The sequence below is a fragment of the Rhinatrema bivittatum genome, chromosome 2 (genome assembly GCF_901001135.1).
Source record: "Rhinatrema bivittatum chromosome 2, aRhiBiv1.1, whole genome shotgun sequence".
In the NCBI taxonomy this organism is placed as follows: Eukaryota; Metazoa; Chordata; class Amphibia; order Gymnophiona; family Rhinatrematidae; genus Rhinatrema; species Rhinatrema bivittatum.
In genome coordinates this window covers 170,111,555-170,136,950 of record NC_042616.1, presented here as the reverse complement: position 1 = coordinate 170,136,950, position 25,396 = coordinate 170,111,555, and the positions used below count along the sequence as shown (strand labels likewise).

Genomic DNA, 25,396 nt, shown 5'->3' with positions numbered 1-25,396 from the left:
GTTAATCCAGAACAGTGGGTTTTGCATCTCTACCAGCAGATAGACGCGGAGTAAAGCTGATGTCACAGTAGATGTATATACCCCTGCACAGACATCAGCCTGCCAGAATTCTCTGCAAAAGCCAACTGTGGACAACTAAAGAATACATGATCACAACCATTCAAACAATCAGTTAACCAAAAAAAAAACAAACACTGAGGTCAGATGAGGAGTGTAATATTACTAATCTAGGGACTGGATCCCACACTTACCAGTAATACCCGGAAATGCAGCCACTCAGGAGGACAACACCATCACCATCTGGCATCCAAGGACAGAAAGCTGGATTAATCTGTCATTAAAGAATAGGAAATTATCAGGTAAGTAGTAATTTCTCCTTTCTTAGCATTCATACAGATTAAATCCACACCAGTGGGATGTATCAAAGGAGGTAAAGGCTGCGTCCTCCCAGGCTTACACACCTAGGTGATAATGACTGGAAGTTATGTAAGAAACAACCACGTGCCAGTTCAGCAAATCTCAATGGGACACAACCGACTAATCTCTGCCCATGACACTGCCTGAGCCCTAGTGGAATGAGCCCTAACCTGACTAGGCAACGGCTGCTCAGGATCCACATATGCAGCCATGATAATCTTCTTAATGCAGCAGACTATCGTAGCCCACAACATTGGCTCAACTTATTTACTCTCACCGTGGAGTATAAACAACCGGTCCGTCTTCCTGAAAGGTTTAGAAATCTACAATATCTCATGATACGCTGCCTGACACCCAAGGTCCGTAACAGGCGATATTCATCCACATCGTTCTCCCTGCTCAGAAACGGCAGGGAAATGATTGATTCAAGTGAAAATCCGAGACCACCTTTGGCCAAAAGGATGCAACAGTTTGCATCTGGACCGCTCTCGGAATCACTTGCAGAGATGGTTCCTGGCAAGACAGAGCCCGCAGATCAGAAACTCTATGCACCAAACACAGTCCTGTAGTAAGTAACCTCGGGAAGAGTTACACAGTGGTTGAAAGGTGGAACCTGCCAGAAATCCAGAGCCAGATTAAGACTCTACAAGGGCAAGGCAACTGCAAGGGAAGAATGAAGATGCTTCACCCCTTTAAAGAACCGGGCCATGACCAATTGTTTAACGTATATACATGTTTATTGTATTCATGAAAATGTTTCCATCTCTATCATCTCATGTTTACATGTATTTTGATATGTTAATGATGGACAATAAAGCATAAATAAAAAAAATAAAGAACCGGGCCATAACCAGAAGGGCCAACAGGGGTTCACCATTCACGTGACCTTGGAAACAGGAATTAAGGGCCAAGTCCTTAAACAACCATCCTGCAAAAATCCAAACTGAACAGAATTTTAACCAAATAAGGATGAATCCCCCATTTCTCACACCAGGGCTCAAACATTTGCCAAACACAAATATAAGCTAAGGAAGTGAATAACTTTCATGCTTGAAGCAAAGTGGAAATCACAGCAGTGGACTACCCATGCTTCAGCAACCAACTCCTCTCAAGTACCACACTGTAAGAAAAAATCAAATCCAATCTTTGAAAAGAATAGGCCCCTGCTGTAGCAGATCCCTGTGGACTGGTAATCAGAGAGGAGAGTCCACCAGAAGCCTCCGCAGAACTGCGCACCACAGCCTCCTGGACCAATGTGATGCCACCAGCAGACCCAACCCCCATGTGTCTCTCGAACCTTCGAATCATTTTGCCCAACATAAGTGCTGTGGAAGCTTGCCTTCCAGCCACTCCTGCATGAGGGCATCAATGCCCGAAAACCTCATATTTCTCCTGCAACTGAAGAAGCGAGGAACCTTCGCATTGTGTGATGTCGCCAGCAAGCCTAGAAACGGGAAGTCCCAGCAGCCCACTATGAGCTGTAATGCTTCGCTGTACAATTCCCTTTCTCCTGGATCCAGACTCTGTCAGCTGAGAAAGTAGTCTCTTACATTGTCTATTCCTGTGCTGATTGAGTGTGGCGTTTACTTTCAATCCTCTGGTAACCGAGGAATCTGCGACTCACCCCACTTATTGGCTATTTTTTTCCTCACTCCCAAACCAGTGATCATTTAAAAGGCCATTTCTTAAGATTAGATTTTGAATTGTCTTGGCTAGGCAGATATCAAGTGGAGGTGCGGTAGCGTGGTTACAATTGCAATTCAAGAATACCACTCCTATAACTTATACTGTATTTCTTATAAACCATAAGGAAGGCTATTGTGCCTGGTAGTAAAAGGAGTTTGTTTTGCTTTTACTGGGATGTCATCAGAACCAGAATATCTTTTTTGTATGGCGAGTTGTACAGGGTAATTCTCTAGATCTGCTCTGCACTCATTGCTGGGGGTTGAGGGGATTCCTGTGGATGCAGAGAGCATGTTTACATTTAGCCCCGTGATGGTCACATGTTCAGTGTGTGAGAACCATCTGGCAGGTGTGTCCCGGCCAAAAAAAGGCTGAGAACCATTGCCTTAGTATACAGTAAGAGACCCAGACCCCAGAACTTTAAGTATATTAAAAAATATTGTCCTCATCCATTAAATATGATTTTCCTCTTATTGTTGTTTTAATGCAATTTTTTTCTGAATTGTCTTTTGTGAAAACCAACTTGTATGACATTCCCACCATTGTTAACTGATTTTCATACTTGAAGATGATGTAAAAAAAATGCTACTTTAAAATAGCATATTTCATAACAGCATTGCGAAATCATTAAATTTTTAGGTCAACAATCAAAAGGATTTGCCCAGCTACGCCCCTAAACTTAGCTGTACAAATCTGGTGTTTAAATATATCCCCCCCCCCCACACCCTCTGACCGGCCAAGTTTTAAAAAGAGGTGTTCTGGGGCAGAGCAAAGTTATCCAGCTACCTTAGCCAATACATCTGCTCTCTTTCTCTAACCCCAAGATTTATCATTTTGCTATTTTACTGCTGTGGCGACAGAGCGAGACTCTGTATAAAGGCTCACATATAAGTAAACTATTTATACCACTTTAGGAGGGGCCACTCTGAACTCGGGCTGAGGTGTTGGTGGTGGCCTAAGTTTTGGGGGGCAGTTTTACATGCACAGTCAGAGGTATGAACAGCCCAGTAGACATCAGTTAAGATTTTATGATTTGGAGTGATGAAAGGACACAAAGATGAGATGTGTACATTGTACTCTCCACCTAGCTAGGTCTCAACCCGAGTTCAGAACGGCCTCTCTTACAGTGGTATAAAAAGTTGCCTACTATGTGTGCTTCCCCAGAGGTGCTCTCTCTCCTCCCCTTTCCCCTTCTCCCTGCCCAAAATGGGATTTGCCATATTTATCGTTTCGGGCATAATGCACAGGAAAAAAGGTGTAATTATTTCCGGCCTTAAATCCTGCGATAGTGTGCATTAGGCTATCACATGCATCATTAAGTACCCCTCATTTTCATAAACTCCTCCCACTTGACTAAATTTTTCAAATTTGCATACGCATCTTAAAATGCGTTATTGCATGCATTATGGCGTTATCGCGGGCATTGGGGCCCTAATGCGATTTGATAAATGACCCTCTAAGTTAGCTGGATAACTCTAGGACTGTCTCAGAGTAGTTTATCTGGCTGTGTATTCATTGTAGAGCTATAGAAATGTTAAATAGTAGCAGTAGTAGTAGCTGGTTACGTGGCTGCAAAATGGAACTTAAAAAAAATAAATGTCAAGGCTTTTAGGCCTGATCCTCCAGTCTCCCATCCAGAAAATTGTTTTTAACATAAGTTGGGCATAGCACTTGATCTCCCCTAGGCCCCCCCCCCCCCCCAAACTAGGCAAATAAAATTAAAATGCAGTGGGGCACCAGAGCCCTGAGGTTCACTTCCCTTTTCCTGCTGTATAGGTATAAAATTAGGATCCTCTCCTTCCCTCCTCCCTAGCCTTCTGCAACCTCTGACACCCCCAAGATATTTCTCCCCCAAGCTCCTACCTGGAGTGCAGTTATGTTTTACCCATTCCCAGCTGCTTCCAGCATAGTTCTGAATTAGTGGAATTAGGAATTAATGGAGGCCATTGCTTTTTTGGATGATGGGCACGTGAAGACGCTGCCTGTTTTGGCCTCCAATTTAGTATTGCTAGTGCCGGAGAGAACACATACTGCCCCGAGGAATATTTCCCTATAGACATATGGCGGGAGGTTGTCACACACACAGAAGCTTTGAGAATCAGAACTCAAAGCTAGGAGAGCATGATGGGAAATTGCAGTCATTAAGAGGCTAGACTTCTATTTTACAGATGTTGAATGGGGTAGTTAAGGACAATTTCAGTCTTATTATGAAATAGCAGTGTTGGAGAATGCCATTAATTAAAAGAATAAAAATCTATTTTATTGTCCGATGTTGAGGCTTCCTTAGAATCTAATCCTCCCACATCCAGGATATACCGTCTTCCTTTCATCTGCCCCTTCTCTCTGGCTAATTCAGTACAGTCTGAATAAAGCCGTAATATTCTAAAGAAGCAAAAGGAATGAGAATGCTTCTGTTACTCTATTGGGTGTGGTTTGTAAGGGGATTCGGTTGCTGCTATTACATTATACACCACACAACTACCAACCGATCCCATCCCTGTACTACATTCAGAGTACAAAATTCTGCAGAAGTGTCCAGTGTAGATATATTTGCTCTCAAATAGGACCTAGACTGAGTGGTTGCTATAGAAGGAGTGGTGCTGCTGCTGGAACTGTGAGCACATATGTGCTCTTGCAGAGTGAAACTGCTGGCAGTAACATGCCAGAAAGAAGGCCCCTACACCTCTGCGGGCTGCTAGGCAGATATCAAGTGGAGGTGCGGTAGCGTGGTTACAATTGCAATTCAAGAATACCACTCCTAAACTTATACTGTTTTTCTTATAAACCACAGCAGGTTGTGTAATAATGCTTCAACAGATCATAGAGGCCTGTTTACTTCTTGCAGTATCCTAAATCCACTTGTAATGACTTGCTTTTTTTCTCCCCCTCTCACAGACCATCCTGGCATTTGAAAGACAAGCCTTTGTTCAAGTCAATGAACTCTAGAATAGAAACTTGAAGTATCATCGTACAAAAAGCAAGGGATGAGAGACCGTAAAACCTAGAGAAACTTATTTCACTTGTTCCAGCTGTTCTATTTGATAACCTTAAACGTGCTGTAAGCCTCCCATGGACTTTTTCACTGTTTCCTAAGTTTCCAACGGTCTTACTTTTTCATCATCAGTGACTACTGCTAAGCAATCTATTCAGTCATGTAACAATAAAAAGCTATGTCAGACTACATCTTATTCCAGGAGATTCCTTTTTCAGTTATTTTTTTAACATTTATAAAACATTTGAATTAACTCTTAGGTTAAACACAATAAAATACTTAACGCATAGAATGAAGCTAGTTTATGAACTCAGACGGGAAGAGCTTAGTAAGAAATTTCTTGGTTGTATCTGAGTGCTTTATTCATAGTAATATAGGGCTAGTTGAAGTAAACCTTGTAATAGCAGACATAAATGTGGTGTTTTATGTGCACATTAACGGCCAGTGTTAATGAAATGCAAATGAGGCATATGTTACCACAGGTGAAAAAGTATTAATGTGGACAGTAATGCACTTTCTTGAAGTGTAGTTTTTGTCATTAATGCATTTGGATTGCCTTTTGCCTATTTTCATGCAGATACTTTTCATTGCACGAATAGGTAATGAGTTATTTTGCATATGTTAACCGCTTGTGATAAATAACTCTGCCATTTAATGTGTATTCATGCACTTTAGTACATTGGCACCAGAGGAACACAGTAGATGACGGCAGAAAAAGTCCAGTCTGCCCACACCACTAGGGATATATCCCAGCTGTAACCATAGAACATTACCACTTGTTAAGATATCCAAGACTGTTTTTATCTCCATCTCTCGGGCAACTGTGAGCAAATAAATGCAGTCCTGAAGGGAAACACGCTGCCTGCCCAATCAGGGAAGAAAATAATGGCTGTGCTGATGCATCTCGGCTCAGGAGGAACAGAGGGAGCTGCCAGACCACAGTGACAGCACTGTAAGCATAGTGCAGCTTAGCCATGTTTCTTTCAGTGGGCTCAGGAGAAGAGCCACTGCTGCTGTGGCAGGCCTGGTCAGGGAGCCATGTACTCTGTGGCATAACTGGACATGGGAGGAGCCACTACAGTGTTCAACAACCCAGACAGAGCTGCCACCCCTCAGGCCTCAGCCTGAGAGGAAGTCCTTCTGCCTGCTCAGAGAAAAAAATGCTGAGGGAGGGGAGGGAAATGAGCAAAGGGGCCAGACCGAATGAGAGAGGGGAGGACATAGGGAACGGAGAATAATGGCAAAAAGTGAAAAAAAAAAAAAGTTAAATAAGCAAATCAAAACATGAAAAAGTGGAAAAGGAAAACGTATAAACAAAAAAAAAAAAAAAAAAGGGGGTAGGACAGAATTTTTCTTAGCTCCTAAAAAATTTTGGCTGACACCTAAGGTTTTCTGAAAATTTTTCTACCCTTTACCATTTGCCTGTGGTGTGCGGTGCAGCTCTCTCTGGGTCTGGGTATGTTTCTATCTAGATGTGGAGCATTTGTCTCTGCTTGATGTGATCTGTCTGCCAGAGTCTCTCCCTGTCTCTGTGTGATGTGCCTCTCCCGCTGGCTCTAGCCACCACCTAGGTGCCTTGATTTGCCACCTAGAAATCCTCGGATATAATCATTCCGAGGATGCCTACTTTGTAGACATCCGTATCTCACCCCTAATTGTGTATTGCTCTCTTAGATTTCTGCATTTTTTTTTTAAATACTGAAAGTTAGCAGCCAAGTGTCATGGCATACTGCTGGTTTTCTGATCCCTGGAACTGGTATGGGGTTGGACTCTGATATCTTCTTCCTCTACTAGCCACCATAGACAGAACAAATGAATACTGAAAGGCCTCAGACAAATGCTGAAAGGTCATAAGTACATAAGAAATTGCCATGCTGGGTCAGACCAAAAGTCCATCAAGCCCAGCATCCTCTTTCCAACAGAGGCCAAACCAGGTCACAAGAACCTGGCAATTACCCAAACACTAAGAAGGCCATTTCCTAAGTCAACTTGATTAATAGCAGTTAATGGACTTCTCCTCCAAGAACTTATCCAAACCTTTTTTAAATCCAGCTACACTAACTGCACTAACCACATCCTCTGACAACAAATTCCAGAGCTTAATTGTGCGTTGAGTGAAAAAGAAATTTCTCCAATTAGTCTTAAATGTGTTACTTGCTAACTTCATGGAGTGCCCCCTAGTTCTTCTATTATCCGAAAGTGTAAATAACAGATTCACATCTACTTGTTCAAGACCTCTATCATATCCCCCCTCAGCCATCTCTTCTCCAAACTGAACATCTCTAACCTCTTTAGCCTTTCCTCATAGAGGAGCTGTTCCATTCCCTTTACCATTCTGGTCGCTCTTCTCTGTACCTTCTCCATCGCAACTCTATCTTTTTTTGAGATGCGGTGACCAGAACTATATACAGTACTCAACGTGCGGTCTCACCTTGGAGCAATACAGCGGCATGACATTTTCCGTTTTATTTACTATTCCCTTCCTAATAATTCCTGTTTGCTTTTTTGACTGCTGCAGTACATTGAGCCGACGATTTCAATGTATTAATATAATAGCTAGGCCAGTTGCTAACATAGTCAATTTATTGTTGGAACAAGGTAGTTTCCCCGATACATTGAAATGTGCCATCATTCGTCCTCTCCTAAAGAAGTTAAAGGCTGATACAGCAAATCAAAACAACTTTAGGCCTGTGTCTAATTTACCATTCTTAGCTAAATTACTTGAAAAGGTGGTACATGTACAACTCTCGGAATACCTAGACAATAATAATAATTTTATAACCAGCACAATTTGGTTTCAGAAAATTCTGCAGTACTGAGACCCTCCTTTTATCTTTAACCAATACAGTCCTTAGAGGACTTGATGGCAGTCAATCATATTTCCTCATTCTGCTGGACATCTCAGTGGCATTCAATACCGTTGATCATGGTATACTGACTCATATCTGAAATCAGTTTAGCTGGGAAGGTCCTAGAGTGGTTTAAGTCTTACCTAAGTAATAGATCCTTCAAAGTCAAGCTAGGGACTTCAGAATCTGACTTACTGCCTTTACTATCTGGGGAACTGCAAGGGTCGTTGCTCTATGCGATGCGCTTCAATGTTTACATGTTGCCATTTTGCAAACTGCTAGCAGGTGTAGGACTGACGCACTTTATTTACACAGATGACATCCACATTCTACTCCCTATCACTGGTTCTGTTAAGTGCACTAAAATTCTGGGACATATATTTTTCATCTATTAAACAATTAGTAGCTAACATGAATCTATCCCTTAACCAACAAAAGACTGAAATTTTGTTGATCCATAACAAATGTGAAATTGGAAGCAGAGAACATTGATCAAAGTGCTTCTATAGTTAATAAAGTTAGGGATCTAGGGGTTATATTAGATAGCAAATTAAATCTGAAGGGGTTCATCAACAAGTTGATTAAAGATGGCTTTTATAAGCTTCAAATTTTAAAGAAACTTAAAGCATTCCTATACCCCAATGATTTTAGAACAGTTCTTCAAGCTTTGATCTTTTCTAAAATAATTACTATAATGCCCTCTTGCTGGGCCTCCCATTGGCCACTATTAGACCTCTTCAATTACTCCAGAATGCAGCTGCGAGAATTTTAACAGGCTCCAGGAAGTACAATCATATCACACCGTTTCTAAAAGATCTCCATTGGCTGCCCATTTTTCATCGAATACATTTTAAGGTTTTATTTCTGATTCATAAATCTTTATCAATGATAATGTCAAATGGTTTAGCGCTGCTCTTCACTTTCATAAACCAACGAAATCTGCACTCTAGTAACAAGGGTTTGTTAACTATACCATCTCCTAGGCTGGCTCACTTAAATCGTGTCAGAGAGAGTACTGGCTGGACTCAAATTATGGAATGCATTACCATCTGAATTAAGGTTTGATAGCAACTTCCAAACATTCAGGAAGAACCTAAAAACTCAGCTCTTCCGGCAGGCTTATGCTAAGCAAAAATGACATCTAAGGACCCAATTAGGTTTTTCTTTTTTAGGCCTTTTGATGTCTTGTTTTATGAACTGATATTTTTATATTACATGTTTTATTTCATTTCTTTGTTCTATTTACTGCATTTTTAATAAGTTATGTATGCATTTTATTTTGTATGTAACACTGATGAAGATATTCTTTTATTATTGCTGTTTTAGGAATTTTATTTCCATGTGAACCGGTATGATTTTTCAGGAATATCGGTATACAAAAATAAATAAGTTATCCACTAGCTCCTAACATCGTGTAACTGCTGCATGGCTTATTTTTTCCCTATATGCAACACCTTGCACTTGTCCACATTAAATTTCATCTGCCATTTGGATGCCCAATCTTCCAGCCTCGCAAGGTCCTCCTGTAATGTATCACAGTCTGCTTGTGATTTAACTATGCTGAATAATTTTGTATCATCCGCAAATTTGATAACCTCACTCGTATTCTTTTCCAGATCATTTATAAATATATTGAAAAGCACCAGTCCAAGTACAGATCCCTGAGGCACTCCACTGTTTACCCCCTTCCACTGAGAAAATTGACCATTTAATCCTACTCTCTGTTTCCTGTCTTTTAACCAGTTTGTAATCCACGAAAGGACATCTCCTCCTATCCTATGACTTTTTAGTTCTTAGAAGCCTCTCATGAGGGACTTTGTCAAACGCCTTCTGAAAATCCAAATCCACTACATCTACCGGGTCACCGTTATCCACATGTTTATTAACCCCTTCAAAAAAAAAGAAGATTTGTTAGGCAAGACTTCCCTTGGGTAAATCCATGTTGATTGTGTTCCATTAAACCATGTCTTTCTATATGTTCTGTGATTTGATTTTTAGAATAGTTTCCACTATTTTTCCCGGCACTGAGGTTAGGCTCACTGGTCTAGTTTCCCGGATCGCCCCTGGAGCCCTTTTTAAATATTGGGGTTACATTGGCCATCCTCCAGTCTTCAGGTACAATGGATGATTTTAATGATAGGTTGCAAATTTTAACTAATAAATCTGAAATTTCATTTTTGAGTTCCCTCCGAACCCTAGGATGCATACCATCCAGTCCAGGTGATTTGCTACTCTTTAATTTGTCAATCTGGCCTACTACATCTTCCAGGTTCACAGCGATTTGGTTCAGTTCATCTGATGCATCACCCTTGAAAACCATCTCTGGAACTGGTATTTCCCCACTATCCTCACTAGTAAACATAGAAGCAAAGAATTCATTTAGTCTTTCTGCAATGGCCTTATTTTCCCTAAGAGCCCCTTTAACTCCTCTGTTATCTAATGATCCAACCAACTCCCTCACAGGTTTCTTGCTTCAGATATATTTTTAAAAGTTTTTATTATGAGTTTTTGCCTCTACGGCAAACTCCATTTCAAATTCCCTCTTCGCCTGTCTTATCAGTGTTTTACACTTGACAATGCTTATGCTTTTTCCTATTTTCTTCAGATTGATCCTTCCAATTTTTGAAGGTTTTTTTTTGGCTAAAATAGCCTTTTTAATCTCACCTTTTAACCATGCCGGTAATTGTTTTGCCTTCCCTCCACCTTTCTTAATGTGTGGAATACACTTGGACTGTGCGTCTAAGATTGTACTTTTAAACACTGTCCATGCTTGTTGAACACTTAACCTTTGCAGCTGCATCTTTCAATTGTTTTCTATTTCCCTCATTTTTTCAAAGTTTCCCTTTTGAAAATTTAGTGTTAGAGCTATAGATTTACTTATTGTCCCTCTTCCAGTTATTAGTTCAAATTTGATCATGTTATGTCATAACATAATGATCACTATTGCCAAGTGGCCCCACCACTGTTACCTCTCTCACAAACAGACAAAGCAAGAAGGCCACAGATTTGGACTATAAGAGAGCATGGCTAAGACAATGTGAGGCAGGCTTTTAGTTGTGGCATTGCTGGAAGAATATGGCTGCGAGCAGGACCTCTAAGCCACAGAACCTGGAGGACTAGATAGCATTTATACATAGCCTACACACCCTCACACCAGCAGTCAACCACTCCTCAAGGTGTTTTTTTTTTTTAGATTGTCTCTTATTTCTGTTCTCACAGATTTGTCCCATCTGTTGCAAATCTTAGTAACATCTGCAAAAAGGCAAAATCTTTTCCTCCTAACCCCTTTGCAAGAATATTAAAACAGAAGAAGCCCCAGAATCAAGCCCTGGGGCACCTCATTTATCTTTCTTTCTTCAGTGTGAACTCCATTTATGACAACATACTTTCCATTAAATTTTCACAAGTCTGAGTAACTGGCTCCTAATTTTCATTCTCTTTCCTATTACCACTTTTATAAAGAACATTTGCCATGCTCCAGCCACACAGGACCACTCCCATCTCCTAAGATCTATTGAACAAGTCTTTCCGCAGTCCTGTCATAATCTGAGCTCTCATAATATCCTAGGATGCATTACATCTAGTCCCATGGCTTTGTTCACTCAGTTTTTTAGTTCCATACAAACCCTCCCTTCAATTAATGGCATGGTATCTACCCCATTACCATATGTACACTTACCAAGCAGCAGCAGTCCTCACTTCTTTCTTCAGGGACTACTAAATAGAAGGATTTGGTTAGCAGTTCCACCTTTCCTTGTCCCCTCTGCATATTTCTCCTTGTTTCCTCTCAGTCTTACAGTTCTACCTCTAGCCTCCCTCCTTTCACTGAAAAGAGAGCCTTGTCACTTCACTTTACCTGTCCTTTCCTTCTAGTCATGTCTTTTCCCATCCTGACTACTTTTTTATGTAAACTATTCATTGTTTTAGATTTTTATTTTTATTATATATTTTTGTAATTTTGAGCTTTTATAATTTGATAATCTTTATGTTCTTTTAAATTTAAATCTTTATTTACATTTGTTTTTTTATTTAGTTATGTAAACCGTTTTGATTAAACACTGTTTGTAAAGACGGTATACAAACACTTTTAAATAAAAATAAAATTCTTCATCTTTTTCAATTTTACCAGATAGTCTTCCCGGCGCTTCTTGTTCTGAGATTCCTTTTATGGTCTGAATGCTTATTTTTTCACCCTTTCTTTTTCAGCCAACTCTTTTTGAAAACAATGTTGATTTTTTTTTCATTTTACTTTCTTAATAAAGATTTGTTTTCCTAAGTTTAGTCCACTGCTCTTCCACTTTACCCACACACTCCCACCTGCCAGCACCTCCTTAAGCCCCCATTTTCCCACTATTTTTGAAACTTCAAGTGTGGACTTGAACAAAGAATTTTGGTTGCCATGTTAGTTTACCTGGATATATAGAATTAAGGGTCAAAAAGGTTGTGTTACCTTTTTAATGGATTAACCTAATACATATGTGATTAGCATTTGAAAGTTATCCTTTCTTTATGAGGCCAGATGTGGAATTGTGGGACTCCTCTCTGCCTTAGCTATTGCATTAAACCCTTGGCTCAGGTGGCTTCTTGCCTAGATAATAGAAACACTTTCTCTGTTCACAAAGACCAGATCCAATATCATCCCTTTCCCATGAGGGTTCCATTACCATTTGTGTGAAGAGAGGCCCTTGAAAAGAGGTTAGGATCGCTCTACTTCTAATTGATTCCGCAGATGGCATATTCCACGCCCCATCTGGCAGGTTACTATCTCCTGTTATTTAATAAAAAAGATACACATTTACATTCCTCTTTATTATAAATTTGTTTTCTATATTCCAAAAGGGCACATTGATAAATACTACTCCTGCTTAAAACATTTCTGGGTGTAATATTTGCTGTTATATTCTTCTCCTCTGCTTTAGTGGTGGGTTCTTGTGGGTATTCTCTACCTCAGCCCTTTCTGGTTTCAGTACTGGAGTAGAAGAAACCTGGTAAAAAGGAAAAATGTCCAGAATTAGAAAAACATTTTAGTCATTTAGATTTTTGGATTACTTTGCAATATATCAGAAAATCAATGTCTCTGCCTGCTTAAATGTTAAATATTTGTCCCATTTCAGTTGTGTTCAGACTACTGCAGACTGAGACCATGCCTGAAATGGAAACATCTCCTTATTGCCTGCAGCGGTCTGCATATGAGATTCCCAAAGTCAGAGCCAGAAAAGGTTTTTGCCTAAATAAGAAAGAAGCCCATTCTTATATCCCAATCCATAATGGCCAGAGCCAATCTGAGTATTTTCTTAGAATGGACATTCCTGGATCATGATTTACAAATCACATTTTATCAGTTCCCTAAAATGATGGCAAAGATGAACTTGAGCCCTTAATTAGACCAATACCTCTTCCTAAAAGGAGGACAAAATATTTTAGTGGAAGATTAAGGAGAAATTACTACCTTACTTACCTGATAATTTCCTTTCCTCTAAGGAAGGCAGGCCAATCCACACCAGTGGGTTATGCACTCCTACCAGCAGATGGAGAAGGAATAAAGCTGACTTATAGCCCTGCCCCAACATCAGCCTGCCAGTATCTCTGGAAAAGCCAAACTGTGGACAAACTGATTATATTTGAAAATGTCTATTATCAGTCAACCACTCGTGCTTCCAACTGGGAAACACTGAGCTCAGCAAAAAACGTTAATATCAACCAATCTTAGAGGTTGGTTATGTCACTTACCAGTCCTTTAAATAAATTAACAGAAATTACACTTTTCATCATCCGCATATAAAGGGCGAACTTAAAAGCAAGTAGGCAGCCCAGGGTGGGTTGTGGATTGGCCTGCTTGCCTTAGAGGAAAGGAAATTAACAGGGAAGTAGTAATTTCTCTTTTTTCTGCACTCAGGCCAATCCACACCAGTGAGATGTACCAAAGCTACACCTGAAAAGGGTGGGAGGCTTCCTGCAGTCCCTTCAACACTGCACGCGTGAAAGCTGTGTCCTGAACTCTAACGTCCAATCAGTAATGCTTTGAGAAAATGTATAAGAAGGACCACATCACTGCTCAGCAAATCTTGATGGGAGACAGCAATGGAAGCCTTGCCCCCGAAAGCACCTGCGCTCTAGTGGAATACGCCCTAACTTGTCTAGGTAATAGAACATCTGCATTCACATAGGTAGCCGGAATGACTTCTTTCACCCAAAGGGCTATAGTAACCCGTGTTGCCGGTTGTCCTCGTTTTCCTCCATCATATAGCACAAATAGTGGATTAGACTTCCTGAAAGAGCTAGTAATCTTCAAGTACCACACTAGATGCCACTTGACATCCAAGGCATGCAGCAGACGATAAACACACTCATCTCTATCCCTGTCCAATGTGGGCAGGGAAATAGACTGTTTCAAATGAAACTCCAAAACCACTTTTGACAAAAAAGGAAGGTACAGTCCTAAGCTGTACCACCCCTGGAGTCATTCGTAGAAATGGCTCATGACAAAGTGTTTGCAGCTCGGAGACCCATCATGCCGAACGAAAACCTGGACACATTTGGATGGGAAGACAAGGGTTCACCATTGACCTGCCCCCTATGGCAAGTGAGAGCTGCTTACCTGCACCTGTAGAGTGTTAAAGGCCAAGCCTTTAACCAAACCTTCCTGCAAAAATTCCAATAAGTGGAATTTCAACTTTAAGAGGATGAGAACTTTGCTCCTCACACCAGCTCTTGAACACTCTCCAAAGCTAGAGATGTAGAAAAATATTTTATTTATTTAAAAGTATTTATTATGTATAATATAATTTAAAATAAACATAGAATAAATAAAACTCAAAACATCCTTAAAATGATATAAAACACAGATATAACTTGAAAACATAAAATAAACAAGAGATGAACTAATATCTTGGCTTGCAGCAAAGTGGAAATCACTGCAGAATAACAACCACACTTCAGCAACCAAGCTCTCCAAAAGGGCCAAACCTGACCTGAATCGTTGTGCAATATGGGCCTCTGGTGCAATAGATCCTTCTTGATTAGTAGTCTTAAGAGGACGGCTTCCAGGGCTAATTCGGAGCCATCAGAAGTACAGTTTGTCTGATTCATAATCTTCCGAATGACCCTGCCATGATGGGAAGGCATATAATACCCCGCTTTGTAGTGAAACCTGAATGAGAGCATTGATGCCCAGCATTCTATGATCCATTCTGTGACTGAAGAACCGTGGTATTTTCACTTTGTTGGAGATCACTAATAAATGCAGGTATAGGTGACCCCAGTGTGTCACTATGAGTTGAAAAGGCCTTGTCTGCCAACTCCCACTCTCCTGGGTCCAAGTTCTGCCTCCTGGGGAAGTCAGCCCTTACATTGTCCTTCCCAGCAATAGGGAAATCTGCAATAGGGAAATCTGCCTCCAATCTATTAACAGTCTGCTCACCAACTTGAATCTAGTTCTTAATGCAAACAAGACAGAACTCCTAATCATCTCCTCGGACCACTCAGCCTTAATCAAACCACCAGCAGGCAACACCCAGATTACGCAAGTAAGGGACCTTGGAGTAATCATTGATAACCGTCTGAATCTTAAGAAAGCCATCAATAACACTACCAAGGACTGCTTTTATAAATTACAAGTCATGAAAAGGCTCAAACCCCTCCTCCACTTCCAAGACTTCAGGACAGTGCTGCAAGTCACGCTCTTTTCCAAAACAGATTACTGTAACTCTCTTCTCCTCGGGCTCCCCATTTCATCTATCAAACCATTACAGATGCTCCAAAACGCTGCGGCTAGAATCCTGACCAATACCAACAGAGGAACTCACATCACTCCCATACTACGGAACCTTCACTGGCTGCCAATAAAATATAGAATATTACACAAGGCCCTCACTATAATTCACAAAATCATTCATAATCAGCAACAACTAGACCTCCAGATTCCTCTCAAATTATACTCATCAGACAGACCAATCAGAGAAGCATATAAAGGCACCCTGCAACCCCCTACAACGAAATCTACTCGCCTATCATCTACCAAAGAAAGATCTTTCTCTACAGCCGGCCCAGCCATCTGGAACAAGATGCCCACAGAACTCAGATTAGAACCATGCCCGCTTACCTTCCGTAAAAAACTTAAGACATGGCTTTTCATCCAAGCCTTCCCCTAGCCTACAGAACCAGCAATTCTCACTAGTTCAGACACTGTTTCCTTACTAAACACTCCTACAAGTGTAGTCTATACACTTATGCCTCTCCTCTTCATATTATTGTATTATCTAATTTTATTCAGTTATGCCTTACTATCGCTCCGGCTATCCTAGCCCTCCAGGTTAATACCCCTTGTTATATGTAACTTTCATCTCTTGTTATATGGTTTTGACTTTGTTATTCCCCCATGTTATTTGTAAACCGATCTGATATGAATTTCTTTCATGAAGGTCGGTATATAAAAATAAATAAATAAATAAATAAATAGGGGAGGTGGACATGTCTTGGAGATGTTCTGCCCACACCATGAGTGCATCTACCTCCACTGACAACTGTTGGCTTCTAGTTCCACCTTGATTGATGTAGGCCACTGTCGTACCCTAGTCCAACATTATCCTTACTGCTCGAACTTCCAGCTGCTTGGTGAAACGCAAGCATGCCTGTTGAACTACATGCACTTCCAACCGATTGCTGGTCCACTGCCACTCCTCGACATTCCACCAACCCTGCGCCACCAACTCTTGTCAGTGAGCCCTTCAGCCCAGAAGACTTGCATCTGTTGTGAACACTAACCAGTCCGGTGTCTCCAAGGAAAACCACTGCAACTGGATGCTGACTTCCAATGGCAAGTGGAGTCTTACTGTGTACTTCTACAACTGCAGATTCCACTGGGAGAGCAATGCACACTGAAGGGGCTGCATGTGCACCCTCACCCAGGGGACTATGTCCAATGTGGCTGCCATTGATTCCAGGACCTGCAGGTAAGACCACACCATTGGGAGAATAGTCCATCTCAGGGCCTGAACTTGAGTAACTTCTGAATGTGATATTCCTGTAGAAACACTCTGCCCTGCTCCCTATTGAATTGCACGCCGAGATACTCTAAGGCTGTCTCAGACACTAAACTGCTTTTGGCCAAGTTCGCCACCCAGGTTAGCTCCTGAAGTAAGAAGATCACCTTGCGAGATGCCAATTGACTCTTGACTGCACTTTGAGCCCGAATCAACCAGTCGTCCAGATACGGATGGACCAGAATGCCTTCCTTTTGCAGACACACCACTACTATCACCATGACCTTGGAGAAGGTCCTGGGTGCAGTAGCCAGCCCAAAGGGCAGGGCTTGAAATTGATAATGACATCCCAGAACAGCAAAGCATAGGAAATGATGTTCCTGGCGAATGGGAAAATGTAGACAGGCCCCATCAGGTTGAGAGAAGCGAGAAATTCCCCTGTTTGTATTGCCATTATGGAACATAGAGTTTCCATTCTGAAATGAATCACACGCAAATGTTGATTGACTCCCTTAAGATCCAAGATAGGCCGAAAAAACCTCTCTTCCTTCTTGGGAACTACAAAATAAATGGAATAGTGTGCCGTACTTTCTTGCGATCTGGGAACAGGAATTATGACCTTCAACTCCAACAGCTTCCTTAACGTAGTCTCCACCTCCACTCTCTTCTGTTGAGTGTTCTTATGAGACCATAAATGCATCTGGAAGAATTCAGAGAAATTTTAGAGCACATCCAACCCTTACCACTTCCAGGACCTACTGGGTCTGTTGTAATCTGGGCCCACCTTTGATAAAAACAAGATAGATGCCCACCTATCTCCTAATCCAATAGGTGAGCACCTACACCAACATTGTGAAGACAGAGATGCTCTGGCCCTGGAGCCCACATCCTTACAAGGCTTCTTACCCCAAAAGTACTTCCAAAGGGACGAGACATTTGAGTAGTTGTTCCTCTATAAGGACAAAACAGACAGGAATCCTTGGAGCATCCCTTCGCCGCAAAAGGATGCAATGCCACCTTCTTGTCCTCCGGCAATCGAGGAACTTGGATTCATTGCAGCTATTCGCCATCTTCTCCAACTCACTTCCAAATAAACCAGAACCCTTAAACAGTAACCTTGTGAGATTGGACTTGGAAATAGTGGCTGCCGACCAATTTTGCAGCCACTATCATGGAAGCCACTCTTCTAGCTGCCATCCACACCAAGTCACAGCTCACATCATCCCAAGAATGCGGCTCCTGGTTCCATCACCATTCCACCATTGGACTCCACTCCTTGCGTTTCTTGAGAGAGACACAAACCAGCCCAAGCCACCAGGTAGCAGCAAAAAGCAATTTGCAAATTCATTACCATGGCCACAAAGGCTTGGTTAAGGATAGCCACAATCCTCCCTATCCTGAGCATCTTTTAGAGCTGCCCTCCTTCCATCAGGATGGTGGTTCACTTGGTAACAGCGCATACAAGGGCATCCACCTTCGGAAATTACAACTGTTCCCTTGCCTTCGGATCCAAGAGATTACAAACCCACTAAAGCACGCCCCCCCCCCCCTTTTTTTTTTTTAAAACTTGCCTCTAGGGCTGTTCCACTCAAGGTCAATTAACTCTTGAATTGGATCCAGGAGGTGAGAGAAACAGGACACTTTGTGTAAAGTGACCAATATGGGATCTTTCTTTTTTAAGCTACTGTGTAGTAAATTTGTCATCAATACTCCTAAATAAAAACACTATGCAAGAAGAAAGTATCTTTATTGCAGCCCAGCACATGGCTGTGGAAGTCTGAAAAATCAAGTGCCAAAATCTGGCCAAATCTTCTAACCCCATAACAGGCCTCATCTGTCTCATCAAAAAATGTATCCAAATCTCCATACTTTAATATTTACTTCTTAATTCCCCCTTAACACTAATAATCGTGCTACAGTAATCCATGCGCTAATCACCAGCCAAACTGACTACTGCAACTCCTTATTCAATGGCTTCATGCAACTGTATAAAGCACCTCCAGCTCCTTCAAAATTATCGCTGCTAGAATTTTGGTAGGAGTCAAAGCAACTGACTAAATAAAAAACCAATACTACGTCAACAGTGTTCATTCCTAGTCGAAAACAGGATAAAATTCAAAATGCTCTTGTTTACAAATGCTTGAATAAAGAGGCTCCCCAAGTACCTCTTCCAACTTCTCACTTCCTACATACTCACAAGGGAACTCCAGTCCTCCCAAGTGGCTCTTCTTTCCTGTCCTTGTCTGGCCTCTGCCAGACTGTCCTGTTAAATACTCCTTGCTTTCAGTTGTTATGCACTCAAAATTTCGATCAAGGTACCACTGCCCCCAGGACTTGAGCTGTTTTACCTCTTTTTCAGGAAAAAAACTAATGCATAGCTTATTAGCTCCATCTTCCCTAAAGATATCCTCAAACCCCTGACCTAAGTACCTGATCTTCCAATTAAAGACTTTAAGGTTATACACCTCTGAGTTTCCAGTGCTATTTTAACTGAATTAACTCCTCCCAGAAACACCTCTAACTTATCCAACTAAATTTTAGTCAGATAAGTGGGGGACATATTCAAAAGATAACTTACATGCTATCCGGCTAAAAGCTAACTAGCTAAATGCCTCTAAATATTGATCTCTGTATGTTCTATGTGCAATTTAATTTTTGCTTATAGAAAGTATTGGTGGAAGGTTAACTGATTTGTTCCAATTTTTTTGGCGTGAAGTTAAGACTTGCTCAGAGGCTCTAGTGGTCAGAGCGTGTAAAAAAAATGAATCCAAATTAAATAATTTTGTGAAAACCAGGCATGCCTCACCACGTGAAGCAGAGCTGGTGAGAGCCCCTTGATAAGAAACTGATAATACATCATTGATCATTGTGAGACTCAGCCAGTATGGTGTATGCCTTTGTTTCTTCCAGTGTGGTGGGTGCCAGATTTTTTTAAAATTGTTCTCATAAAGCTAGCAGGATCTCAGTAACACTAGTGTTCTATGTTTTGCAGGATCGTTCTTGGGGAAGGGAGAAGAAGGACAGAAGGAAGGGATGATCGTGATTATTGAATTATCAAAATCTTGGGGGGGTCAAAATGGCATCCTCTGGTTAGATGCGTGTGGCTTGTACTCCCTTTCAGATTTTACTTGAGTTTAATTTTCTTCTTACATTTCTTCTTGTGACTATGGGGAAGCAGAAGGAAGCTGTGAGGAGAACGGTCCCTGGTGTCCAGGGATCTCAGCTCCGGCAAACATCTGTTTTGGAGCACGTACTTATCCAGCCCTTCATGGTTTCAGTGATCATCTTGGCCAGTTCAGGGGTGACTAGCTTGCTGGCAGCAGATGTTTTGCACAGCTTTGAATGTCATTCAACATCGTGGTTCCCAAGTGGCGCTTTCAGGAAGGGAGGATGCCTGATGGAAGAGCTGAGTGCTTCAGCCACATCATCAGACAGCGCCTTGCTGGTCCCTGCCACAGGAGTATCACGGCTGGAACAAATGGTGAATTTGCTCCAGTCTCGGGGGCTAATGGATGGAGCTGGTACAGGCGATTTTGAACTGCTTTGCTGGAAGTGATAGTGTGAAACTGACTGCTTGTCCTCCAGAGGTTTTGGATGCCAAAATTGAACTTAAAGTAGAACTTTACTGATTAAACCAAATCTGGTAACCATAGTCAGTCTCTGGTCTGCAATGAAAACTTTTTATTGGCTATTACTACATTGGGTATGCATGCTAAATTTTCAAGGCAGGAGGGAAAGGTCTTCTTTTGCAAGAATAGGTTGAGTGTGCTAGAATCCTCAAGGTGGCAAATTAAAAGAGGTTCAAGTGAATATTATTAAAGATTTAACCTCCTCATTCAGAAAGACTGAAAGCCTGGAAAAAGTGTTAGTTATGTATTACTTAATTTTCCTGTGACTAAATTTCTATTTCCTTCTGAACTTTAAAAATGTATTTAAAGAAAGTGTTACAGATTGCTGAAGCTGCTGTTCCTCCTCCCTGCCCCCAGTTGGGAAATTTAATTATCTTTCTATGTCCCCCCAAATTATGGAGGATAGTCCAACAGAAACCTCTATCGATGTGTCAAGCTTTTTGGATAAATCAGAAGAGGAAATTTCCTCCAGAGTGACTTTACTTGTATCCTTTGTGTTTTTTCAAGACCGTAACAATATACTTCATCTCTATTTCTGCCATTGGAAAGCCCTGTTCAAAGGTCAGAAACTTTGAATATATCCAGACATGGCAAGAGTGACAAGAACGGAGGAAAACATTTCTGGCTATGCGATCAGAAGTTTTATCCATGGGAGCTTCTTGTATGATTGGACATCCTTGTAAATGTACAGCAGTATTCAGTGCTGTCAAATTTCTTTTTTATGACCCTCTGCAATAGACTCTAGGTCCAGGATGGCAAGCTCCAGTCCTCAAGTGCCACCAACAGGCCAGGTTTTCAGGATATCTACAATCAATATGAATGAGAAAGATCTGCAAGCACAGCCTCCATTGAATGCAAAGTTATCTCATGCATATTCATTGTGGATATCCTGAAAACCTGGCCTGTTTGGGGCACTCGAGGACTGGAGTTTACCATCCCTGCTCTAGGTGAAACCATAATACATCAAGAACTGCACCTGAAATATATGATCAAAGGAAAGTGGGCTGTGGGTTCTGTTCAGAAACATTGGCTTTATAACCCCACCACATTTAAAACTGGTTTGGATTTGAGATATCAGAGATGGTCTGCGCAAGGTATAAATCATATGGAACATCTCTGGGATGGGAGTGATGTTTGCAGTTTTGAGGCGCTGACAAGGAAATTTCATTTGGATGATAAGGATCATTTTCATTATATATACACACAATTGAGCCATTTTTTGAGAACAATAGTAGTAAAGAAAAACTTACTGAAAGGTAAAACACTTTTTGAATCTTACTGCTCTTTTTCTGATAAATTAAAAGGGGTTATCTTAAAAATGTATGCTTGGAGGGTGAGAGCAGAAGGAGGATACCTTTAATACCTGTTCGCAGCAGCTGAGTTTCCCGGGGGTAAGCAGTTTCGTTTGCCCCGACGGTTTTGAGATCTCCAGCCTGCGACTGATGCCGCCGGAGGGGCGGGGCTCTGCCCGGAAATGAGGTGACTTTTACATGTTATAAATTGGACTATTCTGCGGCGCACAGCTGCCGCCAGCGCGCGCACTAAAGGGGCGCACAGCTACAGGGCTTTGCCGGGCTTAGCCGGGATTCAGCCGGACATTATATTTTTTCTCTGTTGCGTTTTCCTTTTTTATTTTTAAAGATCACATAAATTATTATTACTTGTTTAAAATTGTGTCCTATTCGTAGGTCTCTCAACTCCCTCCATCAAGTGATAGCTACGAAATTTGCATTCCATATCGGATACAACTCTGACTTAATAATACCTAGTTTCCTTTTTATTTCCTTAAAAAAAAAATATGCCTCACACCAAGAGGAAGGCTAGATTAAAGCCTCCGACTGGTGAAATGATGGCAAATTCAAGCCAGAGAACTGTATCTGAATGGTTGACTCTAAATTCCCCAGATGAGCTGACCATTGAAGGAGCAGTGTTGGAGCGGAACACCCTCCTTCCAGTCGAAGAAACATCTTTGAGCCCTGGGGCTCCCGAAGTACCACCTCCACCTGGGTTGGAGGGAGATTCTCTCCCAGAAAACCCAGGGGAAAAACGGGAAGGGATAAATCTGAGTAATAAATTACATCAAGGGGAGAAGTTAGATATAATTACCCAAGGAACAACTCAGTATACTATTTTGGATAAACTAGTACTAGTACTCCAAAATTAGTACTCCAAAATTAAACAAAGACGATAGAGAGAACTCCCACCATAATGTTGAAGTTATTATTTCAGATGTAGTGATGTCTAAACCAGCAAATGTCACTTTGGATAATGTTTGGAATTTCTTAGTAAAGATGGATGGATCAATCAATAAATTAACAGAGATAGTTATGAAAAATACCAATATATCAGTTCAAAATTCTGAAAAATTAGTAGAACAAGAAAGAACTATGAAGGAATTAGATAAGAGAATACAGCAGGTAGAGAAAGTGCAGAATCATCAAATCATGGTAGAATCAGAGGTACATAAACGTATGGAGGGGTTAGAGAATTCGATAAAATCATTAAACCTTAGAATTAATAATTTTCCTATTAGGAAATTGAACCCAATAGAGCTTTTTAGAGATTATTTGATGCAAATTTTAGGGATTCCTGAAAAATGCCTTCCAGCTATTGTAAAAGCTTTTTATGTGGGGATAAAGAAAAAGAATATAGGGCAAGAACAACAAATGGAAGATATAGAACAAATTAGACTATCCTCTGAAGAAAAAAAAGGTGATAAAGATAGTTCTTTAGATCTGTCAGATTTGATTCAAAAGTCTCAGGAAGAAATCGAAGTTAAATCAAGAGGTACATTATTAGTCCAATGTGCTTTTATCACGGACAAGGATACAATAATGAAATTTTTCTTTCGCAATAGAACAAAATTGTTCTACGGACAAAAGGTCTGGATTTACCCAGACTGTGCAAGATCTACTCAATTGCAAAGGAAAAAATTTCTTTCATTAAGGAAAGATTTAATGGAAAAGGGAGGATCTCTCATATTAAGATATCCCTGTCGATGTTTTGTTAAATTTAAAGGGAAGAATTATATATTTTCAGACCCAGAAGATCTCAGAAACCTTCTCAGTGCATAGTATCGGGTCTATTGATATGAAAGGGTCTAATCAATGCAATTATTCCTTAAAGTTTAATGTTTATTCTCTCTTAGTAGTGAATTTAAAGCCGCTTATATGATAGTAGACTATCACTGTGATTTACCTATATGTAAACAATAGGCTGACTCTTGTTAGATATAAATTTTTCTTTATGCTATTAATTTGATTTAAGGTTGTATAATCTCAAGAATCAGTTATTATTGTTGTTATTTTCAGTATATTTTATTTATTGTACTTATGCTCTTTAAAACAATAAATAAAGAATAAAAATAAAAAAAAATGTATGCTTTAATGAACAAAGAGTTGCATACTGCTCCATCACATACAATATAAAAGCATGGGAAAAAGATTTAGGAGAGGTTTTGCTTGAAGAAGAATGGGATCTTTCCCATCTTGGAGTGGGTAAAAGTTCCATTTTGGCAGAGTTGCTTACCCGTAACAGGTGTACTCCAAGGACAGCAGGATGTTAGTCCTCACACATGGGTGACATCATCGGAATGAACCCAGCATGGAACTTTGATCGCAAAGAATCTAGAACTTTCAAACATGCCCTACTGAGCATGTGCAGCTTTAGTCATCACCCTGCCCCCTAGGCAGAGTCCCTCAGTCTATGATATAGACTATGATATGACATATATGGATATATATGGAGAAACCAACTTGCAGGGGAGGCAGGTGGGTTTCATGAGGACTAACATCCTGCTGTCCTTAGAGAACACCTGTTACAGGTAAGCAACTGTTTTCTCAGAGGACAAGCAGGATGGTAGTCCTCACATATGGGTGAATCCTTAGCTGTAGGCTGTCCGAGCAGGACAAAGCAGGAAACTGAATAGTGCTGAAAGCACTAACTCTCTCTCTTTTGTCTGTGAGGCAGCCAACCCATAAGGGGTCCAGGCTGGAGAAGAGTTGGGTTCTACAAAGAAAAAACACAAACGACAGACACAAAACCCTCATGCGTAGCAGAGGAGTGTTGCGAATGTGAGCAGAAGCATACTCCGCATCACGGAAAAAGGGTTTTGGATCTGTAAACCCTGACAATGATAGCAGATCTGGAACCTCCTGGGTACAGGAAAAACCTAGAGATGCAAACAAAAGAAAGAGTCTTGGATGGAGACCACACAGTTTCCTTCGGTGTCAGAAGACAACTGAAAACCCAACTGGGGCTTGAGAACTCCCCAGAAAGAAACTGTGGTCCACTGACATCTGGAGGACAGAATGTCTCTGCAAAAAAGTGTGGCCAGAAAGCCCAAGCAATGCTTGGAGAATAATCAGCACAATAGCAGTGCCTGGGACAGACCCTAATGTGCCGAAGCACCAGACCTAGCTGACCATGCAGAACTGCAACAAGAGTTTCAGGGGATGAAGGCAACCCCTGCATAGATTCTAGCCCAAATTCCCGAACAGGGTGAGAAGTTAGGCCTGAAGCTCACCACACACTGCACCCTGCCAAGGGTAGGAGTATCTATCCTGTCTACAGGATAGGTCAGGTGAGCAGGAAGGCACTTTGGGCAATCTAGTGAAGGGAGAAGAGCTAAAGGCAGTAATGGCCATAGCCTGGCAAAAATATGGGGAAAACATGTGATGAATCTTTCCCTGCATGTATATACTGAGATATTCCAGGAATGCCTCAGCTTTTCCTCCCCTCCCCCCAACATTCCAACTGGAAGTCAGAGGGAGCGAGAACACAAGGAGGCAGGCCACTGGACTGCTAGGGTAAGCACAAGTCGGTAGTTTGAATATCCCAATCACA

At 41.1% G+C, this 25,396-nt stretch overlaps 2 protein-coding genes across 5 annotated transcripts in view; one reads left to right on the top strand and one right to left on the bottom strand.

The window, feature by feature from the left end:
* The window catches only part of EFCAB1 (EF-hand calcium binding domain 1), a 69,803-nt gene extending 47,388 nt beyond the window's left edge, over positions 1-22,415 (top strand). Inside the window, exon 6 of one of the 2 annotated variants that reach the window (XM_029588874.1) lies at positions 19,915-22,415. In XM_029588874.1, coding sequence (XP_029444734.1) covers positions 19,915-19,959 — 45 coding nt within the window. In that variant the 3' untranslated portion in view covers positions 19,960-22,415. Of the gene's footprint in view, positions 1-4,995; positions 5,284-19,914 lie in introns of those variants that run through there. The other variant, XM_029588873.1, reaches the window with a different exon arrangement.
* RBM48 (RNA binding motif protein 48) overlaps positions 12,732-25,396 on the bottom strand; it is a 44,538-nt gene continuing 31,873 nt past the window's right edge. For all 3 annotated transcript variants that reach the window (XM_029588871.1, XM_029588870.1, XM_029588872.1), the window contains exon 5: positions 12,732-12,926. In XM_029588871.1, coding sequence (XP_029444731.1) covers positions 12,837-12,926 — 90 coding nt within the window. In that variant the 3' untranslated portion in view covers positions 12,732-12,836. The remainder of the gene's footprint in view (positions 12,927-25,396) is intronic.